Source organism: Pinus tabuliformis, chromosome 9 (genome assembly GCF_031772625.1).
Source record: "Pinus tabuliformis cultivar Carrire ecotype Pingquan chromosome 9, CPIR1, whole genome shotgun sequence".
NCBI lineage: Eukaryota > Viridiplantae > Streptophyta > Pinopsida > Pinales > Pinaceae > Pinus > Pinus tabuliformis.
The window spans coordinates 1,954,797,692-1,954,817,727 of record NC_142307.1 but is presented as its reverse complement, the minus strand read 5'-3'; the positions used below and the strand labels follow the sequence as shown (position 1 = coordinate 1,954,817,727).

Below are 20,036 nucleotides of genomic sequence, written 5' to 3'. Positions count from 1 at the left end.
AATCTTTTCATTCCATTTAGTATGGCATCAAGCTTTTGATCAAAGGCAGAGGGTTCCTCTTTGAAAACAATCCTCTTTTCCAACCTTGCCCTGTTTCTTTTGGCAATTAGGTTGGCTTCCACTGTGACAGCAACCCTTTGGGCCTCTTCAAGGGATTGACAGTCTCTTTCCTTCAACTGATAGGCCATGTCAGGGTCAAAACCATCAGGGAATTTGTACAAGGCTAGATCCGGAGGAGGCCTTAAATTTTGTGGAATTGAGTTATATACATTGTTAAATCTTGCACAATACTCCAAAACAGTCTCCTGGGGACCTCTTTTGATAGTGTCATATTCCCCAAGTATGTGCAGAGGATCTTTCTTCTTCTCCCATCTACTAGTAAAGGCTTGATACAGTTCAGCAGGAGTTGTAATGGAGTTTGCATTCAGGGATCTAAACCAAGTTCTTACATCCCCAGTTAGGCTTTGAACGAACATCCTCATTCTGACACTGTCATCATCTATTTCATAGGTCTCAAAATGGTCTTGCATCCTTTTGGCATGCTGGGCAGCTGTCAGAGGGCCATTGGAGTCAAAATATGAAATTTTGGTTTGGTAATCTTGGGGTAGAGCTGCAGCATTAGCTGGTATCTGCAATGGTGCATATCTGTTAGCCATATTTACAGGATTTAGAGGATTAACAGGGGCAGCTGGGATAATAGGAACAGTGGGTATCACAGGGGTAAAAGGTAGGGGTGAACCTAGAATGTTGGTCAAGGGGATATGTGCAGTGGATGAAGATGTGAGAGGAGGACTTTGAGATGTGGAAGGAGAACTAGGGGAACTAGGGGTAGACCGGAAAAGGACCTTGCATGGGGTAGATATAAGGCTAGGATGATCTGAATCTGAGGTTAAATCAGCAGGCTGCTCCTGCTTTTGCTGCCTCCTAATGTTTCTTGGGATGGTATTTGGATTATTAACAATGATAGGTGGATTAGGGTCCGGATTTGCCCTAGTATGCCGTGGATTTTTCTTAGGAGCCAGTTTCTAACTGTTTTTTAGGATTTTGTAGGAAATTTTTATATCTGAAAGGACTGGATGAAGATTTTGGAATGGCTATATATTCTCAGAGCTAAGATGAAGATTCCCTAAACAAGCTCCTCCCTAAAGCTGTTAATGTGATACAGAAACAGATTAAAGGCCTCTTGACTTATTTCAGGCTTGATAGTAGCTATGGAAGATATATAGCAATTAAAACCTCAAGCACTCCCCAGTGGAGTCGCCAATTATGTTTTCACCCAGGTTGTTCCCTATGACTCCCAAGGGAATACGGCCGGGGTAACCACTAACCAATTTTTGGATCACAGCTTCTAAGCCAAACTGTAATCAGAGAGGGCTCTCTCTTTATGATTTGTCTCTGTTATGATGGTGTTTTTAGGCTAGTTATTATGCTCAGGTTTTGGTTTATGTTTTGGTTGAAGGATTTCTTTCAGGTCTTAAGATGTAGTGTTTAGAGAGTAAAGTGTCATTGGGCAATGGAGTCTGGAGTTGTGAAATGCTTTGAAATGCAGGATTGGTGGTGCTCAAACTGCAGGGCCAATTTTGTATCTCAGACAAACAAATTTAACTTGAATAGTGAGGCATGTCAGCCAACAGAAAGCAATTAAGAATTTTCTATTAAGCTGGTGAGGTGAAAGTGAAACACGTTGCACAGGAGCAAACTTGAATTCCTGTGACAAAGGTCACTGTGAAAGATGTATTCGGAAAGTGCAGCAATTAAGAATTACACTTATCAAGATTACAGCTGAAGAAAACATTCATTAACAACACAGATTGAACTCAGGGTATTCATTGAATAAATCCTGAAAGTTATTCTTTTTCCTTGTTGCTAAATATTCAAAGTTAGATAACATATGGATTTTAACAAAACAAAATACATAACAGAGAAAGTTACAGAGACTTATTGTATGGTGAAATACACAGGAATCCAGCAATTTTCAACAGTCACCAGAACGCATTCAACACTTCAAAAATCCGAGAAATTCCATCACTTTCTTTATTAAACTTCTGAAAGGATTACAGCATAAGAACTTCTTCAGGAGAAATCAACAACAACCCTTGCAAGCTCATGCGAAGGGGACTTTATAGGAATGCTTATACAAAATATCTCAGGCATTGAGTCATCTGAGAGAGAAAATATCTTCATAAATTCGTACAGAAAGTAGAAAAGAAGTTATTACAACTTTGAATGCAGCATAAATGCTCTTTAAGTCTGTCAGAGGATAATTTGACCTTTGGAGGTCATTGAGTCGGTTGAACCGCTTTGCTTTAACGCTGAATAATGTGTCTTTACTTTTTGCTGCGCTGTATTTTCTCGGCTCTGCCAGCTGTGTTTTCCTATTCTTGCTGTGTTGGCCAAAATCTTTGCTGAGTTGGCTCAGCTTTAATCTTTGATGCATGCTGATTTTGTTTAAACTGTACTTTGCATCACAACTGATATTTTAAAAAACAAAATTTGGTGAATGGCTCACTGTTTATAAAATTTTCTGTATTGTACTTGTCCACCAGTCTTGTGTAGGGAGTTGATGCCTGAGAATTGCATCCATAGTCTCCTCTGCCTCTGTATACTTGTAAAAATTGGGTGCCACATCAAACAGGTGATTGATCTCATTCATTATAAAAAACAGATTTTCTACCTTGTTGTAGATAGTCTGTCCTGTAGCTGGCCCTGTTTCTTCTGAGCTGCTGGGCTTCTCATTGATTTCATTTGTGGCAAATGCATTCACCCTTTTGGCATACTGCTCATGAATGAGCAGTCTCCCTACGCTGTTCAGTAAGCTAGGGAGTCCTTTGTTTTGCAGCACCAGGAATTTATCCATGAATCTTTTTACCTCGGTCTGCATGTCTTGGGTTCTTCTCTCCAGTGTCTGCACCAAATTTATTAATGTGAGAACCCTTTTGATCAACTAAATGGACTCAGTCCTATTGGGAATTCCCATGTTTGCCAATTGAGTACTTGTTCTATTATTTAGCACATTGATCATTCTGGTGGCAATTTCAGGCATGTTGCCTAGAGCAGCCCTTGACTTGTGAATTTCAGCTTGTGCTTTTGGGATGAGCTCTACCTGCTCATGGATTGTCTCTATATACTGCCATTGGTCAGTAATAGACTGGCCAATGTTGGCCCATAGCATTGCCTTAAGTCCAGCTATAACCTTATCTAGTTTGAGCTCATTTTCTAGCTCTTTTATTCTGTCTTTGAGGGCTTTCACCTCTCTGCCCTTCTCTGCCACCGCTTGCTTGGATTTGTCATATCTGTCATTCACCTTGGCCAGTTTATCCCTGGTCTCATTTAACTCAGTCATTTGAGCTTCCAGGATTTGGATTTCATTCTTCAGCTTTTGCATATCCAGGCTTTGGGCCTGCTCTGTGGTTGTTGGTGCTGCTGAAGTAGATGTTGCTGTCTGTTCAGTCTGTTGGGGAGGAGGAGCAGTGATAGGAGCAGTTTCCTCAAGATTGATAACCAGAGGAGGCTGAGAGGTCTGACCCTCTTCTCTTTGTTTCAGTGTTGTTTGCAATGCTGCTTGTGCGGCCTCTGATTCTCCCAACTTTTCTTGTGCTTGAATCAGCTGCTTATAAAGGGAAATCATCAAGGCTGTGGCATCCTGCTCATGTCTTTGCTGAGCTACTTCATCTGTTTGAGGGTGAATGGTAGCTGGGAGTTTGATCTTTTTCCTTAAGGCAGCCATGTCAGCATCCCTCAACTTCAATATCTCTTGTATCCCTTTGATGTCTTTGGGATCATGCCCAATCTCAATGATTATGTCTTCCAAGGACCTTATTCTGTTGTCCTTTGCCTGGGATGATGCCCTCTCCAACTCTAGTTGAGAGGCTGTATTATTGAGGCTGCTTTCTAGCTTGTAATTTTCTAATGTTTTGTCTGCTAAAGCGGCATACACCATCTCACCAGTCTGTTTGTGCAGTTCAATTTTATCCATTGGGTGTATGTCCTTGGCCAGGACCTCCAGATTAGTTTTGAGGTAATCTGAGGTAGATTGGGGCTGTAGTGCTGTTGGCATAAAATGGCTCATGATCATTTTGCCTTCCTGTACATCAAATGCAGACATCAGTCTTTGTTGATTGGTAGGAGCCATTTTCAATAAATGGTTGTACAACTGTATCTTGATAGGGTCACTCCTCCTTTTGATGTCTATAAACTGCTGCTTGATGCTCCTTTCTCCTTCTCTTTGCTGGCTGAAGGAGCTGACCTCTCCTCCCATGGTTCTGTCCTGTTCCTGCTGGAAGGAACTGGCTGAAGCTTCTCTGCTGGGTGGGCCCATGCCCATTGCTTGCCTTATTGCTATGTCATCCTCAGAAAAGTCATTCAACCTTTGCCTTTTCTCGCCCTAGTTTATAGATGATGTCAGGGGAGTTTCTCTATCCCTTTTTCTGTTTATGTCCTCTTTCTGTGGAGTTTGGAGGACCGAGGCATCTAAGGTAGTTTCTGGCCTAGGAGGCACTATGTTTTGAGCCTGTTGCTCAGTGGAAGTTGGAGTATCAACTACTCTTTCTTGCTGTAAGGGCTGCTGTCGCTCATGTGGCCCTTCTTCTTGATGCAGTTCCTGTTGTTGTTGTTGTTGCTCTGCCTGCTGCTGCATTTCTTTATCTACCTGTTGCTGAGTCACTGGAGGTGGCTGCTCCTTGCCATGGAGAGATTGTTCTATCTCCATTTCCTTTTCTTTGCCTTTGCTGGATATATTTTCAGTGGCCTTGGTAGTTTGCTGTTTGGCAGTTGAGGAGGATGCAGCTGCTCCCACTTGTGTGCTCGGAAGTGTGAATACCTGTGAAGAAAGTTCAAGGTCAGCCATCTTCCTTAGATTCCTTATCGCCCTCTGATTTAGCTCTTCTTGTGACATGGGCTCTTCTAAGGTCCCTCTCCTCCATTTGTCTTGGTTAGCATACTTTTCAATGTGAGGGATACTATAATGACCATAGGCAGACAACTTATATTTGAGCCTCCTCATAGTTATAAAATGATTAGGGTCATAGGGTGTCCATAGGAAACTGGTTTGAAGGCCAAGGGACTCAAGCATTCTGTCTGCTTCCTTCCATCCTTGCTCCCTCTCGTTATAGACCAAATGGCCAAGTTGGCTTTTCACCTTCAACTGTGCTTTTTTGCCTTTTCCTGAAAAGTGAAGCACATCAACCCTGCCAAATTGCCTAAAGTACTCTAGGGCAAATAGCCTCATAGGCACATACTTAGGTAATCTGAATGGAGGCAAATCACACCCATATATCCTGATGACGGTGTGGTTTTGGTAGAAGTACCAATCCCCAATGCTGTAAGCTTTGGATAGCTGAAGAATTCTCTGCATGTCATCAGTGAGTCTCGGAGGAGGTGAGCTCATCAGCATTGCCATAGCTGGATGGATGAACAGATCTATGAATTCACAGTAAGTGTATGGAGACTCAGGTGTAGTGTGGAAGACAGAGGACCAATAGACCACTGATCTGGGATTGCCTTGGGCATCCACTCTTTTGATTGGAAAATGAAATCTCTCATGTTGATGGTACAAGATCAAATGGTAAATGTAGGAGGTATATCTGAACATCTTTTCTCTGGATAAATTCATTAGCTGCTCATGCATTTTGTCGGAGATGTAGGTGGCATAATCATAGCAAACTGGAAGTCTGCCCGGAGCGAACATCAGCATCATTACCAGTACAGTTTGGTCTACCAATTCTATTGAGCTATAGCCCAAAATCGGACTAATCATATCTACCAAGTCCCTGCCCAACTGGTTAAGGTATACTTGATTCAGAGGAGGATATTGCACAGAATCAGAGTCAATGTATAACTGATTTAGCTTAGTGATTTGGGCATCTGTCAATCTATTCCCTTGTTTTATCAAGTCTACTAGTGACAAGGGGACCAATTTTTTCTGAGTTTTGAAGCAAAGCATGTTCCTGATGGCTTCAGGAGTGATGTAAAAGAGAGCAGCACCAGAAGGATCCAACACAGCCCTCTGGGTAGGGTCATAGTATTCAGCACAAAGATGGATCAAATCAGGAAATTGATTGACTTGAGGCAACTTAAAAATAGGAAGAAAAGAGTCCCATATACCCAACACATCTGCTCCAGTTTCATGTTTGGCCTTAAGTTCATTGAGCAGGTGGATATGGAACTTGGTTCTCATCAACATCTCTTCTGAAATCTGATAATCCATATCTGCCAAGGCTTGCCATTCCAAGTTCCTTTGAGGGGCATTCAGAGGCTGAACATTTAGTACTACAGGTGTCTCCATTGCAAAAAAGGATTCTGATTTGAGTGTAAAGTGATTTCAATTTGAGCAGGGCAGTATAGAGGAGTGTTTCTTTGCCAGGGAGGTGAATTTATGAGGAACAGAGAGTAGTCCTGATAAACAGCAATTGAAATACTGTTTGAGGTTTAAATAAGACCAATGCCTGGCCTCACTCTGTCTTTCTCAGCAGGTAAATTCAGTTTAAATGAGTCTTTCGCGAATGTGCGAACAGAGTATGGTTTTTGGTGAAAATGCGGGCAAACAAGGCTCAGCTAGTGTTTTTCGAGTTCACAACTGTAAATCGGGCGAGGCGCAAGTGTTTTTGCCGGTCAATTATATGTTTTTTCACAATTTTAATTGTCCATGGCAATTTACAGACAAAACCAGGTGAAGGAAGGATTTTCAAGGATAAATACCTGGCTTTCAGAGAGCAATGGAGAGGAATGCAGGTGAAAATGGTGCGCGGCGGTCTCCTGGTCGAGTTCTGCAGGTTGGTGCACTGTTGGACGTGGAAAAAACATGCAGGAGCAACAAACGTATTTGCAGAAAAAGAACCAAAAAACGCGAATTTTGGCTATAATATTGATTTTTCGGGCTTTTGGCGTGCTTTTCTGGTGACGTCAGCATGACGTCATCGGTGGGGTCAAGGCCGGGTGACTTCAGCATGACGTCATCAGGTGAGGTGGCAGGCTCTGAGTGGTCCACGGGGATGATGAAGTGGCAAGACACATTGGCAGAAGGTCGGGCGCAGTGGTTGACGCGATGGCCGGGTGGCGGTGACGTGGGATGACGTGGGAGTGACGATGGACAAGCGGGGTGACCGAAACCGGAAGCGGTTAGCGGTTTTATATCGCACCACTTATGATACGGACGAGGTATTTGTCAGGCGTACCTCCGATGCGCTGTGGGGAAGACGCGTGGCGACCGCATGACGTAACCCTTCTGACAGATATCGGAAGGTATCCGTCCGCCATCAAAGCCGCTCCGATATCAACGAGGACCGTCAGATCTCGTGGGCCCGATCCGACGGTTGACGAGGGGGAAGGTGCTCGACCGGTACGGGGTAATTGGCGGACGTCGGAGCCGCTCCGACATGGATGAGAGTCGTTGGATTAGAGGCTCTCCATCGGACGGCTGTCGGATCAATGAAATGATCAGCCGATGTGGAAGGGGCGGGGTTATTTTAATATTCATTTCGGGATCTGTGCTAGGCGGAAAAACCTTAGGATATGGGTTTTTGTAAGGTTTTTCGGTGTATTTGGAAAATCACATATATGTGCCCGAACCATTGGATAATCACAAAAATGGGTTTTTGTGTATTTATTTGGCAATTTAGAGCGGGTAAGGGTAAAGCAAGGTCTTTTACAAGGTTTATGTTTGCAAATGGGGTGCAATGGGTTAACAATGGATTCAGAAAGGGGGAGGAGGGTTAGAGTTAGGTTTATCAACATGACCAGGTGTCATTTGATCCCTGATATAGAACTTATTGGCTATAATGCCAAGGGGAGGGGATATTTATACAACATTTGGGGTTTATACACCATGGTGTTTATACTAGTAGGGGAAAGGTGATATAGGGGATTTATATAGTAAAGTTAGAGTTAGTATGGATGAGGGGGGTGAATGAAGGGAGAAAATACTGAGTTTATTTGTGAAACACTTAGCTTAAAGAGTAGATCAAAATGAAAAGATTTTTACACAAGAAATGTGGCTTTTGAAGAAACAAGAACCACCATGAAACCATAATCTTCTTCCATGAATCTCAGCTGATGAGGGAGTGTTAGTAATGAAATGGAAAGGGGAAGAAGGGAGGTTAGTCATGCTTTCTGTTTGCTGCAACTTGATGAAGAAGAACACCTTCTCAATTGATTGACTTTGCTTTGGTGAACAAAGTTAACCCACCTGCAATGGTAAAGCTAACCTTTCTGCAACCCCAACTACTTACCCAGCTACTTGCCTAGCATTTTTTATTTCTTCTTGAATGGTGCACTTGGACTTGCAGACCCTTACCTGCCTTTTCTTTTCTTTGGCTTTTTCTTTTGTTTTTCTATCTACTTCTACCATTATTTCTTCCAAGGTCCCAGATTAAGCTGTTGGGAGCCTTTTCTTCTCTACCTGAACTATTTGTCTGCCAAGTTTAAACAGTTTGGACAGACTCCTTTCTCTATTCTACAACTGAAAATTTAAATCATGGAATGATCCAGATTAGACTGTTGGAACATCCATTCAAAATTTAAGTCCATACCAAGCTATAAGCACAGATTGGATTCTCTTGGAAATATGTGATCTTTGAATTATCAAAGCAGAGCATATTTGGACCATTTCATAGCCAATCATGAAATATGAAACCTATTGGTATAGGTAGCTAACAAGAGGGTCCTAGAAAATGTTTCCCCGCAATGAAAACTCAAAATTTGTCTCACACATCTTTGTGCACTGCCATTTCTCCAATGAGCTGCGGTAGTATGTCAAGTGCATGAAAGTGGGCATATGTGATTGGAAAGGGGAGAGCCTGGAAAATGCATTAAAGGTATGGTTTAAGAAACAGAAAGATGAGTAGCACGTCCCATTTCCTTTTTTTGTATACATAGCAAGCATGCCTGTGCCAAAATGAAGCCATATTCGAGGCTATAATTAGATGTGCACTGCCATTTCTCCAATGAGCTGCGGTAGTATGTCAAGTGCATGAAAGTGGGCATATGTGATTGGAAAGGGGAGAGCCTGGAAAATGCATTAAAGGTATGGTTTAAGAAACAGAAAGATGAGTAGCACGTCCCATTTCCTTTTTTTGTATACATAGCAACCATGCCTGTGCCAAAATGAAGCCATATTCGAGGCTATAATTAGATGTGCACTGCCATTTCTCCAATGAGCTGCGGTAGTATGTCAAGTGCATGAAAGTGGGCATATGTGATTGGAAAGGGGAGAGCCTGGAAAATATATTAAAGGTATGGTTTAAGAAACAGAAAGATGAATAGCACGTCCCATTTCCTTTTTTGTATACATAGCAAGCACGCCTGTGCCAAAATGAAGCCATATTCGAGGCTATAATTAGATGTGCACTGCCATTTCTCCAATGAGCTGCGGTAGTATGTCAAAGTGCATGAAAGTGGGCATATCTGATTGGAAAGGGGAGAGCCTGGAAAATATATTAAAGGTATGGTTTAAGAAACAGAAAGATGAATAGCACGTCCAATTTCCTTTTTTGTATACATAGCAAGCATGCCTGTGCCAAAATGAAGCCATATTCGAGGGTATAATTAGACAGCCAGCACAGGATTTCTACAGGCTAAAACAGTCCACCACGGGCTTGAAAGGGTCACCCAAGGTGAAATGTCAGAATTGGATTCCAGAACTGATCATCAACCAACATATGGATACTGTTATGACACCTCAGAAGGAAACCCTGGAAGGGGAGGTGTGGGTGGTGTCTTTATCCTGCCAACAAACAAGAGGATCACCTTCCAGTTCAGGCTTGGTCATTGCACAAATAATTTCACTGAAACCAAAGCAGCCGCTATACTAACATTCATCGCATAGGAGAAAGGTATGGAAGAACTGACAGTATGTCGTGATTCCAAGCTTGTATATAGCTGGCTGTCTGGCACATTGCAGTGTAACAAAGCAGTGCATTGCTCCCAAGCTTTCAGATTCGGAATCTTTAGTCATCTTTATAGAAAGCGAAATGAGGAGGCGGATCAGGCAACCCAGGGATCCTGCAAGCCAGAGGATGCATTACTGTACACTGTCACGGTTTCTGGAAATAGGTTTTAACATCATCTTGCGAGTCAATTCAAAGTCTCCCGAAGCCTCTCAGCACAGTGTCGTGTTGAAGAATCTGAAGCAGAGGTATTTTGAGTAATTTTTATCCTATCCACGCCTATTCTGCAATGCGAGTAATCTCTTCACACACAGAGCACCGTATCTTCTTCGCCACCGTCAGCAGCTGCAGCGGCGTCCAACAACCGGAGCAATTCACCAGCATCCGCATCGCCATGAATATTTAGCACACAGTGAATTTTGATCTGATCATTGGCATCAAACCCCGAGAGGAAACGGTGGCTCTAAGATGGGTAAAGTAACGGGGGTTTTGTTGTGTTTTGTTTTTTGGCTCTAATATTTAGCTGTTTGAGCGGTGTGGTCAGCAGCGAGTAGCGCAGTGTGAGAGCATGAAGCTTTAGCTGTTTGGGCAGTGTTTTCAGCAGCGAGTAGCGCAGTGTGAGAGCATGAAGCTTTAGCTGTTTGAGCAGTGTGGTCAGCAGCGAGTAGCGCAGTGTGAGAGCATGAAGCTTTTATGCAGCAAAAGCAGCGAGCAAGGAGCAACGAACAGCAGGTAGCAGTGCGAGCAAGAGCAACGAACAGCAGGTAGCAGTGCGAACCACTCTTGGCATTTTGATTCTATAGACCTAAACATTTGAAAATGCATTCAAACATGACAAAGGAATATTTCAGAACATGTGGACATTTAAGTCACTTTACTCCGGGATTCCGGGTAGGAAAATATGTATATATATTAAAAACTAGATATTTTACCGTTAACGAAGCGTGGCACTGTTTATTTACTCAACTCTCGGAACCCAAATTTACCGTGATTCTATTATAAAATCAATGTGATGCGAGCCACTACAGTCACCATGATGTTCATAGAATTTTATTGTAAAAGCGAGGGCTATCAAGCTTTTTAATCATAAGAGCGAACCATCGAATTTTACATCAGAACAAGGTCAGATTCTTTTATTAGTGTTTCCACAAAGTCTTTGCCAAGCGACTATGTAATATGGTCATGATTTGTATGGAATCACAGTGCTACAGACAGAGAGCGAACAGCTGCAAGAAAATGTGATCACGAGCCCATAAATGTGAATCTTGGACACGAGATGTGTTGGTCTCAGATCTATAATCAATCACGGAGCCCTTAAAACTCAAGTGCATATATGTCTCATGAGGTTATCCACTATAAAATATTTTACAGTTAATGAAGCGTGTCACTGTTTATTTACAGGCTGATAATGTTAGTAGTCAAAAATCGTGACACGCTGGTGAAAATCGTGACACGCTTGGGATTCGACGTGTTATAATAGGATTCGTCGTGTCATGTTATTTGGATACGATTTTCGGGCGAATTGTGTCTGACACGTCGGATTTGGATTCGTGGACCCTATATAACGAATCCGGTTACTTAGGTGGACACAAATGATTTAGGACAAATGGACACAAATGACTATGGTAAAAATGAATGTACTCTTAACCTTGCAAGAGACTTCTTGAAATACAAGTTGTTATGGCAAGGACAAATATGCCAAGCCTGAAGGGTGGGTAAGTTTAACGAGGAGAGAGCCAAGGCCCATAAAAGTCATTATGCCTAGCTTGCATGATAAATATATCATTCTAAGCAAGAAACATCTCGAGGGGTTATTGTTTTTTCCTAGAAAAAGATTTAACTGTAAAACAACAGAAAGAAAGAAGAGAGGAAATTTTAAAGGTTAGGGTAGCAAGAGAGCATGGATTTATAAAGGCAAAGTTGTGATAGCGCGATTTGGACCTCCTTCCAAAGCAAAGAAGCAAGATGGTAATAAAGAAGATGCAACAAACTCTTCAACAAAAAATCAGAAAGCAGGGTTAGTATGGGAAAGCAAGGACAAAGACTCAAATGTGAATCTTGCATGTCAAAATAAATAGCAATCAAGTCATAACCAAGTTTCCTTAAGATTAGTTTGTTGGAACTGCAGAGGTTACCCATGGAGACAAGGACTTGGGTTAGAGCCTATTGTGGAAGATAGAGACATAATTTGTCTCATAAAAACACGAGCATGAAGGGTGCAAAACACCTCTGTTTGAAGGACACTAGAAGATGGCAATGTGGAACAAGGCAGCAGGGAATGGCAAAGGGCACAGGGGTATCATGGTTTTAGTAAGGGAGAAAGAAGGTCGTCTCATTCAGTTAGAAAAAAAAAGACTCAAATAAGCAATTCAATTGGTTTAAAATATCAGAAAATGGAAACCACATCATAATTGCAGCATGCTATTTTGCATCGCGGGTTTCAAAAATCGACAAAGGTAGAGGGCTTGACCACAAATATTCATTTGCAGCCTTAAAAGCGAATATTGCAACATATTCGCAGCTTGGTGAAGTCCTTATAGTGGGTGATTTCAATGCTAGGACTGCAAGTGAGCAAGCTAGCATTCTTTGTTGTAAAGATGATTGTGACCCTTTTTGGCTTACAGAAGAAAGTAATCATCAGTGGGAAAGAATTTCAGAGGACAAGCGCTGCAATCTTTTTGGTGGACAATTGCTTACTCTATGTGGGGCCTTTGATTTAGTCATTTGTAATGGCTTGACTAGATGGGCAAAGTCCCATAATTTCACTTGCAATACTTACAAGTGAGCAAGTGTGGTAGATTATGTAATTTGCTCGCATGGTTTCTCTGAGCAAATGGAGGAAATTTTGATTGGAGATCAATTGTGGAACTTGAAATCAGATCACAAGCCAATTTATTTATGTTTCTCTTGGATTGGAAAGAAACAATTAGAGTAAAAAATTCAACATGTCCAACAAAATCTCCCACGTTGCAGAATTCTTTTGACCCAAAAAAATTGTAATACCTTCAAAATGACGCTAGAGAGGCTTTTCGAGAAGGAAAAAATTACAATTCACAGCCTTCATAGTCATGAATTAACACGTTTAATTCAATGCGCACTTGCAAAGTGCACAAGAGCAAAAATTAAGAAGTTTGAAACAAATTGCTTTCCAGTTAATGTTTGGTTTGACGAGGAATGCAAAAAGGAAAGGAGAATGTGAAAAGAGTCAAACAAGGATAACATAAAGCTCAAAGCTTACACGCAATTATTAAGCAAAAAAAAGGTCGATTTCATGGTTTCAAGGAGGAAAGAACTAATCTTCCTTGGGATAAATAATCCCAAATTATTTTGGAAAGAGCTCCAACCGAAAAAGATACAAACTGGAAATAATATTACAGTTTCTAAATGGTTTGAATATGCAAGACAACTCTATGAGCAAGTTCTCAAGGTTGACCCTCCCCCCTTGGTCAACACTGACACTGAACTCTTCACGGTACAAGAGGTAGAGATGGGTATCAAGAAGTTGGGTGTTGGAAAAACAAAAGATTTAGCTAAACTCCAAGCAGAATATCTAAAGTGGGGCTCAAAGATTCTTGCACCTCACATTACAAAAATCTTCAACAACATCATACAACAAGGCCCCCCACAGATTGGACAACTAGTTTGGCAATACCTCTTTTCAAGAGCGGTGATGTCAATAATCCCTCCAATTATAAGACCATCATGATAAACCCTTTGTTTGCAAAGTTATTTGGAAGCATGCTAGAAAACAAAATTAGCAAGTGGGCAGAAGAAAGAGATAAGCGTGCTAAAGAGCAAGCAAGTTTTAGACCTAAACATTCCACAGTTGATCATTGTATAACTTTAAGGCACATCATTGAAAAATTTTGGGAGAAAAAGGAAGAAGTCTTTTGTTAATTTCATAAAAGTGTTTGACTCGGTTCCTAGAGATAAACTTTGGCACAGAATGGAGGAACTTGGGGTTCGTAAACATTTGAGAGCAGTTGTGCATAGGCTATATGAAGAGGTGAAAGTCAAAATTAAAACTTCAGCAGGCATTTCTGAAAGTTTTAGAAGCGATATCAGGGTCAAGCAAGGTTGCCCACTATCTCCTACCTTTTTTGGTTTATATATCGACAAGCTTGAAGAGTGGTTAAATTCGCAAGGGGGTGATGGTATCTATTTGGGCAATTTTGTTATAAGGCTTCTTTTGTATGCAGATGACCTTATTCTGATTGTTGAGTCGGCTCTTGGTTTGCAAGAGCAGTTACTATCCCTTGAGCATTTTTGTAGAAGTGTGGAGATGCAAGTCAATATTAGCAAAACGAAAGTAGTGGTTTTTGCTAAGAAAAGAAAACATAACCAGCATAAGTTCTACTTTGAAGGCAACATTCTGGAAGAAGTTGTGGATTACAAATACCTCGGAATTGACTTCAACAAAAATCTAAGTTGAAATGGTTGTAGAAAGAAAAGAACTTTGGGGGGTTGGAAAACATTTTATGCTTTTCAAAATAAGTATAAAGAGGCAGAGTTATGGAACTGGAAAACCACTCAAACTCTTTTTGGACTTCTAGTGATTCTCTATGGTTGTGAACTATGGGCCAGCAGTGCATCCGACATGCAATGGAGACAAATTGAGAAAATTCAGAAGCGTTTGATTACAAACGAATTTAAGATTAAAAGTGCAATACGTTATGCTATCTTGTTAAGTGAAACATGTATTGTTCCTATTGAAGACACTGCTATGGTGCAAGTCATAAGGTATTTTAAAAAAATTGAGCAAATGGAAGAGGGTAGATGGCCTAAGGTTATCTTTAATGATAAATTGTGAAAGAAAAAAAAAAATTGGATGCAGCAAAATAACAAATGGTTTAGTAAATGGGGTATTTGCTTGAACGCATGTCCCATAAACAACAAAGAGATAAAAGATTTTGTGATGGAAAAGTTCCACAAGCGTACTTGGGATAAAGAGCTAGGAAGAAAGAAAAATTACTATATTGAAGTGTTTAATCCCACTCATAGTCATCAACCAAAAGCATACATAGAGGCCAATATCTTTTGGAGAGCCAAAATTCTTATTGCTCAATTAAGGACTAATTCGCGTCAACTCCGTTGTGAAACAGGGCACTCGGAAAGGCCAAAAGAAGTGTGGGAAGAAAGAGTATGCATTTTTTGTTTTTCCGAAAAAGTGGAAACAGAAAAACAAAGGAAGAAGCAATTTGTCCCATACACTATCTTTAGCCTCATGGGCATTAAAATAATTTCTTTCTTTCTACTCGCAGGACCAAAGCCCTGATATGAAAAGATCTTTCATTGGCTTTTATTCTGATTATAGATTTATACCTATCTGTTCTATTCAACAGATAATCGTGGGCCAATGCTTTGGACATTGAGTCAGTTACTGCATCATGGTGTATTATAAATTTTTTAAAATTTAAAATTTAAATTTAAATAATAATAATTATTTAATTTCTTTTTTATTCTTAGATTTTTTAAAAAATTTATTTTGGTCTACCTGAACAAAATTTCAACTTTATGACCGAAGATGTTAATTGTAAAATTAGACTCAACAGCACTAAAATTGTTTTTATTTCTGCAAAATGCAGGTCTTAACCTTTTTTAATCTTCATTGTAAAATTAGACTCAACAGCACTAAAATTGTTTTTATTTCTGCAAAATGCAGGTCTTAACCTTTTTTAATCTTCAGTGGCAGATTTTTTCAAATGTGTATATAGAAAGGTATATAGAAAGGGCGAGGGAATTAACACCAGTTAAAAACGAGTGATAGTGCATACACTGAAACAAAGGGCGTTCTATATTTTCGCCATGAATTCTAAAGTTTTCATACGGAGGGTGGGAAGACAAAATTAAAGCAAATATATGTATATATATTGAAAATTAACAGCTATTTTAAGCGTGGTTTTGGAACTGTGCGCAATTAAAAAAAATGACCGTCTACGTCTCTATATTTAGTGCATGAAGTGTGAAACAGAGTGCATACATGAAAAAATAAGTATTTTTCTGGACATGTGTCTATATTTACTGCCTGGAATGGACACTCCAGGTTGGAAGTCACAAATTTAAAGCATTTAAGAAAATAAGTAAAGATATGGGAACTGGAACATACCAGGCACCACCTGTGGTGCTTCGTCTACTGCATTGCTGTGATGATAAAACTCACTGCCATTAGGCAAATTAATATAAAACCCAATAACGTCACCCTCCACGTAAGGTCCATTCCCATAGGGCTCTCTGATAGCCTTATGAACTTTATTGCCATCAACATCTCTGTAGGCATAGCTATTCCCATCATAACCCACAGGAGCGTCAACATCTCCTTTCTCTGTAGACCATCCCAATCTGGTATGCCCAGTTTGACCGAGGTAAACAACCTTGATCTCAAAATACCATGCCCCCTCCACCACACCCCTGGTAGCCCTCACCGTTCTGTATCCTTTAGAACTCCCTGCAATCAGTCTATCTTTACTCAGCTCAATATTTTCTGCCTTGTGGATCTTTGACAGACAAATCCTCATGTTTGGGTTGTCATCCTCATCCTCATCCTTATCATCAAGCAGCCTGGTGGCGGGAGTTATGAGAGTAGTATCTTTTGCTGCGGGATTGACATTAACCCTGTTCTTCTTACCCGACTTCCTGGATGCTGATGCTGATTTGGTCCGGGCATTAGTGTTTCTCCTTTTGGGCTTTTTAATAACAGTATCTGTCCCCCCAATTGGAACCAGTAATTTCCTCTTCTGTGCTGCCCTGCCTGATGTTTCTTCAAATGCCCGTGACTCTGAGGCGTTATCCTTATGCCCACTTTCGTCGCTCTGCTCCTCTTCTCCTTTCATGCCTTCACTTTCGTCGCTCTGCTCCTCTTCTCCTTTCATGCCTTCATGTTCACTTGGGCCATGGTCTTCCTCATTTGGGTATTCGAATTCTTCCTCTCCTCCAACACCGACTTGGCAATTGGTCCTGTCCCCAGAAGTATCATGATCATGGGGATGTTTCTGCTGTTCTGCAGATACATCCAACCCCTCATCATACTCCTCTTCCTCCTCGTCGTATGAACTTCCGCCATAGGATGGACGATGAGGATCCATTGAGCCGTGAGCTGAGTATGCAATCACGTTGCAATCCAACAGAGTTTATATCTCTATTGCCTTTCCGTTTCCCTCCCTTATATCTATCCGCTGCAAAATTAATTTGGGGGAGAAAATGGCATTGCGGACCCACTTGGCCAAGGCTGGCCGACTTGACGAATATGTGATCAAACCTGACCTTTTAAAACGGCCTGCGAAGGGCATTCCCGGCACATTGGCCTCTGAAGTGAATTTCCAGCACATTGTCGTTGTAGTACAGTTTTACGGAACTAAACTATTCTTATTGCGTTCACTTGTGGAGATGAACTAATTTGCTACATTCCAGATTTAGAGGTAGACTAATTGGGTTTTTTTTATGAGTAGGGGTAATTTAGTAAGTGTTAAACATAATTAGTTTACCATGACCAAATCAATTGTAACTTGAAAAAAGTGTAAGTGATGAATAGAATCTAACATATAAATATTTTGATTTTTAGTTCTGTAAATTAAAAAATTAATTAATTGATAATTATATAATTTATATAAATTAGGTTGGTTTTTTGAAAATGGTGTAAGTGATAAATGTAAATTCAAGATGTATAAAAATATAAATATTTTAATTTTATTAGTTTAAAATTAAAATAATTATTTTTGAAAATGTGTAAAAATGGAGTATATTAGAAAATTGTTTTAATTTTGGTAAGAATTTACTCTATAATGAGCTAAAATTTAGGAAGTGTCTATAGAGGCTGAGGAATTTCCCAGACCTTAAAAATGTTCGGAATCCAGGTAAAAAAATTCAACAAGTCTAAAATTCAACAAGTCTTGTGTTAATAGTGTTTTTTATGGTGGAAATAGATTCAACGCCATCAGAAACCTCTAGGGAACCCAAAATCTAGAAACCTCTAGGGAACCCAAAATCTTGAAGTTTGACAACTGTAACTTGGATTTACAAAAATCCTTTCTGGATTTTATCAAAATCTTACTGGGAAAAAAATAGTCTCGGTAGACTACGGCCAAAAGTTACACTTATTTTGGTAGGAGTAAAAATTTGTCGCTTATTCTAAGTAACTCAAAATGGCATGGTTTTCCTTTTTATAACCGTGTCAATCAATCTTAGTGGATACCATTCATAAATATGTCATATTGGGTTTTACCATTTTGTTAAAAAAAACACAACAATAATAATAATAATAATAAATTTAACAAGTTGTTGTGAAATGATTATAGATATTTTATTTTTGTTAGTTCAAAATTAAAATCGTTTATTGAGCCAAGAGCGCTCTCCAATTAAAGAAATAAAAGATAAAAATAAAAAACTCATGGTATTAAGAACTTATGGTATTCATGTGGAATATAGCCCATTTAAAGGGGGAAATTAAACGAGCCTAGATCAAATCTTAACTACAAATCTACCAAGCGCCTAGAGGGATCAAGTTTGTTGTCGAGATAGATCAAATATTTTTTCACTCTAAAAAAGGTTTGCATCTCAAGAGATTTGATCCCTCTAGGTGTTTGGTAGATCGGGAGTGAAGATGGACCTAGGTTGGTGTAAGTAATGTCATGGAAACATTTACCTTGGTCAAAATAAAATAAAAATAATCCTATGTTAAAATAAAAATTCTACCTTATCATTTTTATTAATTTATGTTCGATAGTTAGTCAAAATTTTATGAAGAAAATTTTACACAAATGAAACATTGGACGCTGCCACTACCCTAGCCAACGCTGCCCCTGCTGACCTAGCCGTCGCTACCCGTGCAGATCTTTCCCTTAGCAGCCTCTTGTTGTTGAGGCCAACTAGACCATGCAACCCTCTAAGGAGGGAGATCCCCACTCTTCTACGCAGCCAGGGATTGAAGAAAAAACAGAAGACTTCGCATCTCTGATCGCAGAGAATGGAGCTCCAAGGAACAAACCATCAGTCAATAAATTTGTAAAGAAACTCAAAAGTATCCCAGAGACTTCTCTCCCTCCATCTCTTCCAAGAAGAGAAGCCATCTCTCTGGAAGAACACGGACTTGTTGGACAGTTCACAGGGCTATGGCCTTCACCCAAATTAGTGCAAAAAAGTGTGGAAAGAAACTGGAACGCAATCACACAGGGGAAGATAGCAATTCGATTTTGTGGAAGGGAATACTACACCTTTCTCTTTGAAATAAAGGAGGACAAAGAACTGATATTTAGAAACAGGCCTTACTTCATGGACTCCAGAGGTTTATACCTGAACAAATAGACGCGAGACTTTGATCCGAAGATGGATGTCCCAAACGTTGTGCCTGTGTGGGTCAGGCTCCCACATCTTCCTCTTCACTGCTGGGGAGATGAATCTCTGAAGGCTATAGGAAACGCAGTGGGCAAATATATTGACAGATGTGAGCCAAAAGACAACATGCACGCATGTGCAAGAATATGTGTGGAAGTAGATCTCAGAAAAGGCCTCCTAGAAGCAATAAAGATCAAGATCGACCAATGGACACACATTCAGCAACTGGACTACAAGCAAATACCATTAAATGTAAGGTATGTCATGGGTATGGTCATTTTGCAAATAGGTGTATTAGAAAAGTAAAGCATGAAAATGTAGAAGAGCAAGAACCTACATGGGAACAAGTGAAAAGGAAAAAACCTACCAATAAGTAGACAACATCAAATATGTATCAGTCCCAAGAAGCAAATGAAACAACCTCTCAGCCTCCAGCGAAGGTTACTCCTCCTGATCACACAACTCTGAATCCTTTTGAGCCACTAGAAGACTCCTTTGATCCACCCTCTCCTAGATCCCCTCCCTCAAACCCTACCTCTTTAGCTCTCATATCCACCCCCAACCCTATATCCTCCCCACCTCCTCCCTTAGTGGATCGCATTCTAACTAGAAACAAAGTCAAAGAAATCCCCCAAACCTGGGATCAACAAAACAAAGTGGGAAGGAAATCCAATAAAGAAATCAGAGATGAGGCAACAGCTAAAGAAATAGCCTTAGGAATGCAACAACCAATGGATTCATTCCTTGGGAAACAAACAGAAGTCATGAAAAAACTCAGCAAAGAGGAAAGGGAGGATCACATCAACACAACAGTAAATAATGATAGTG

General features: G+C 40.4%; 1 protein-coding gene across 1 annotated transcript in view; it reads right to left on the bottom strand.

The window, feature by feature from the left end:
* LOC149156801 (protein TRAUCO-like) overlaps positions 1–17,135 on the bottom strand; it is a 77,589-nt gene extending 60,454 nt beyond the window's left edge. Inside the window, exon 1 of the mRNA XM_089445247.1 lies at positions 15,988–17,135. Coding sequence (XP_089301373.1) covers positions 15,988–16,963 — 976 coding nt within the window. The 5' untranslated portion in view covers positions 16,964–17,135. The remainder of the gene's footprint in view (positions 1–15,987) is intronic.
* Between the last annotated feature and the right edge of the window lie 2,901 nt (positions 17,136–20,036).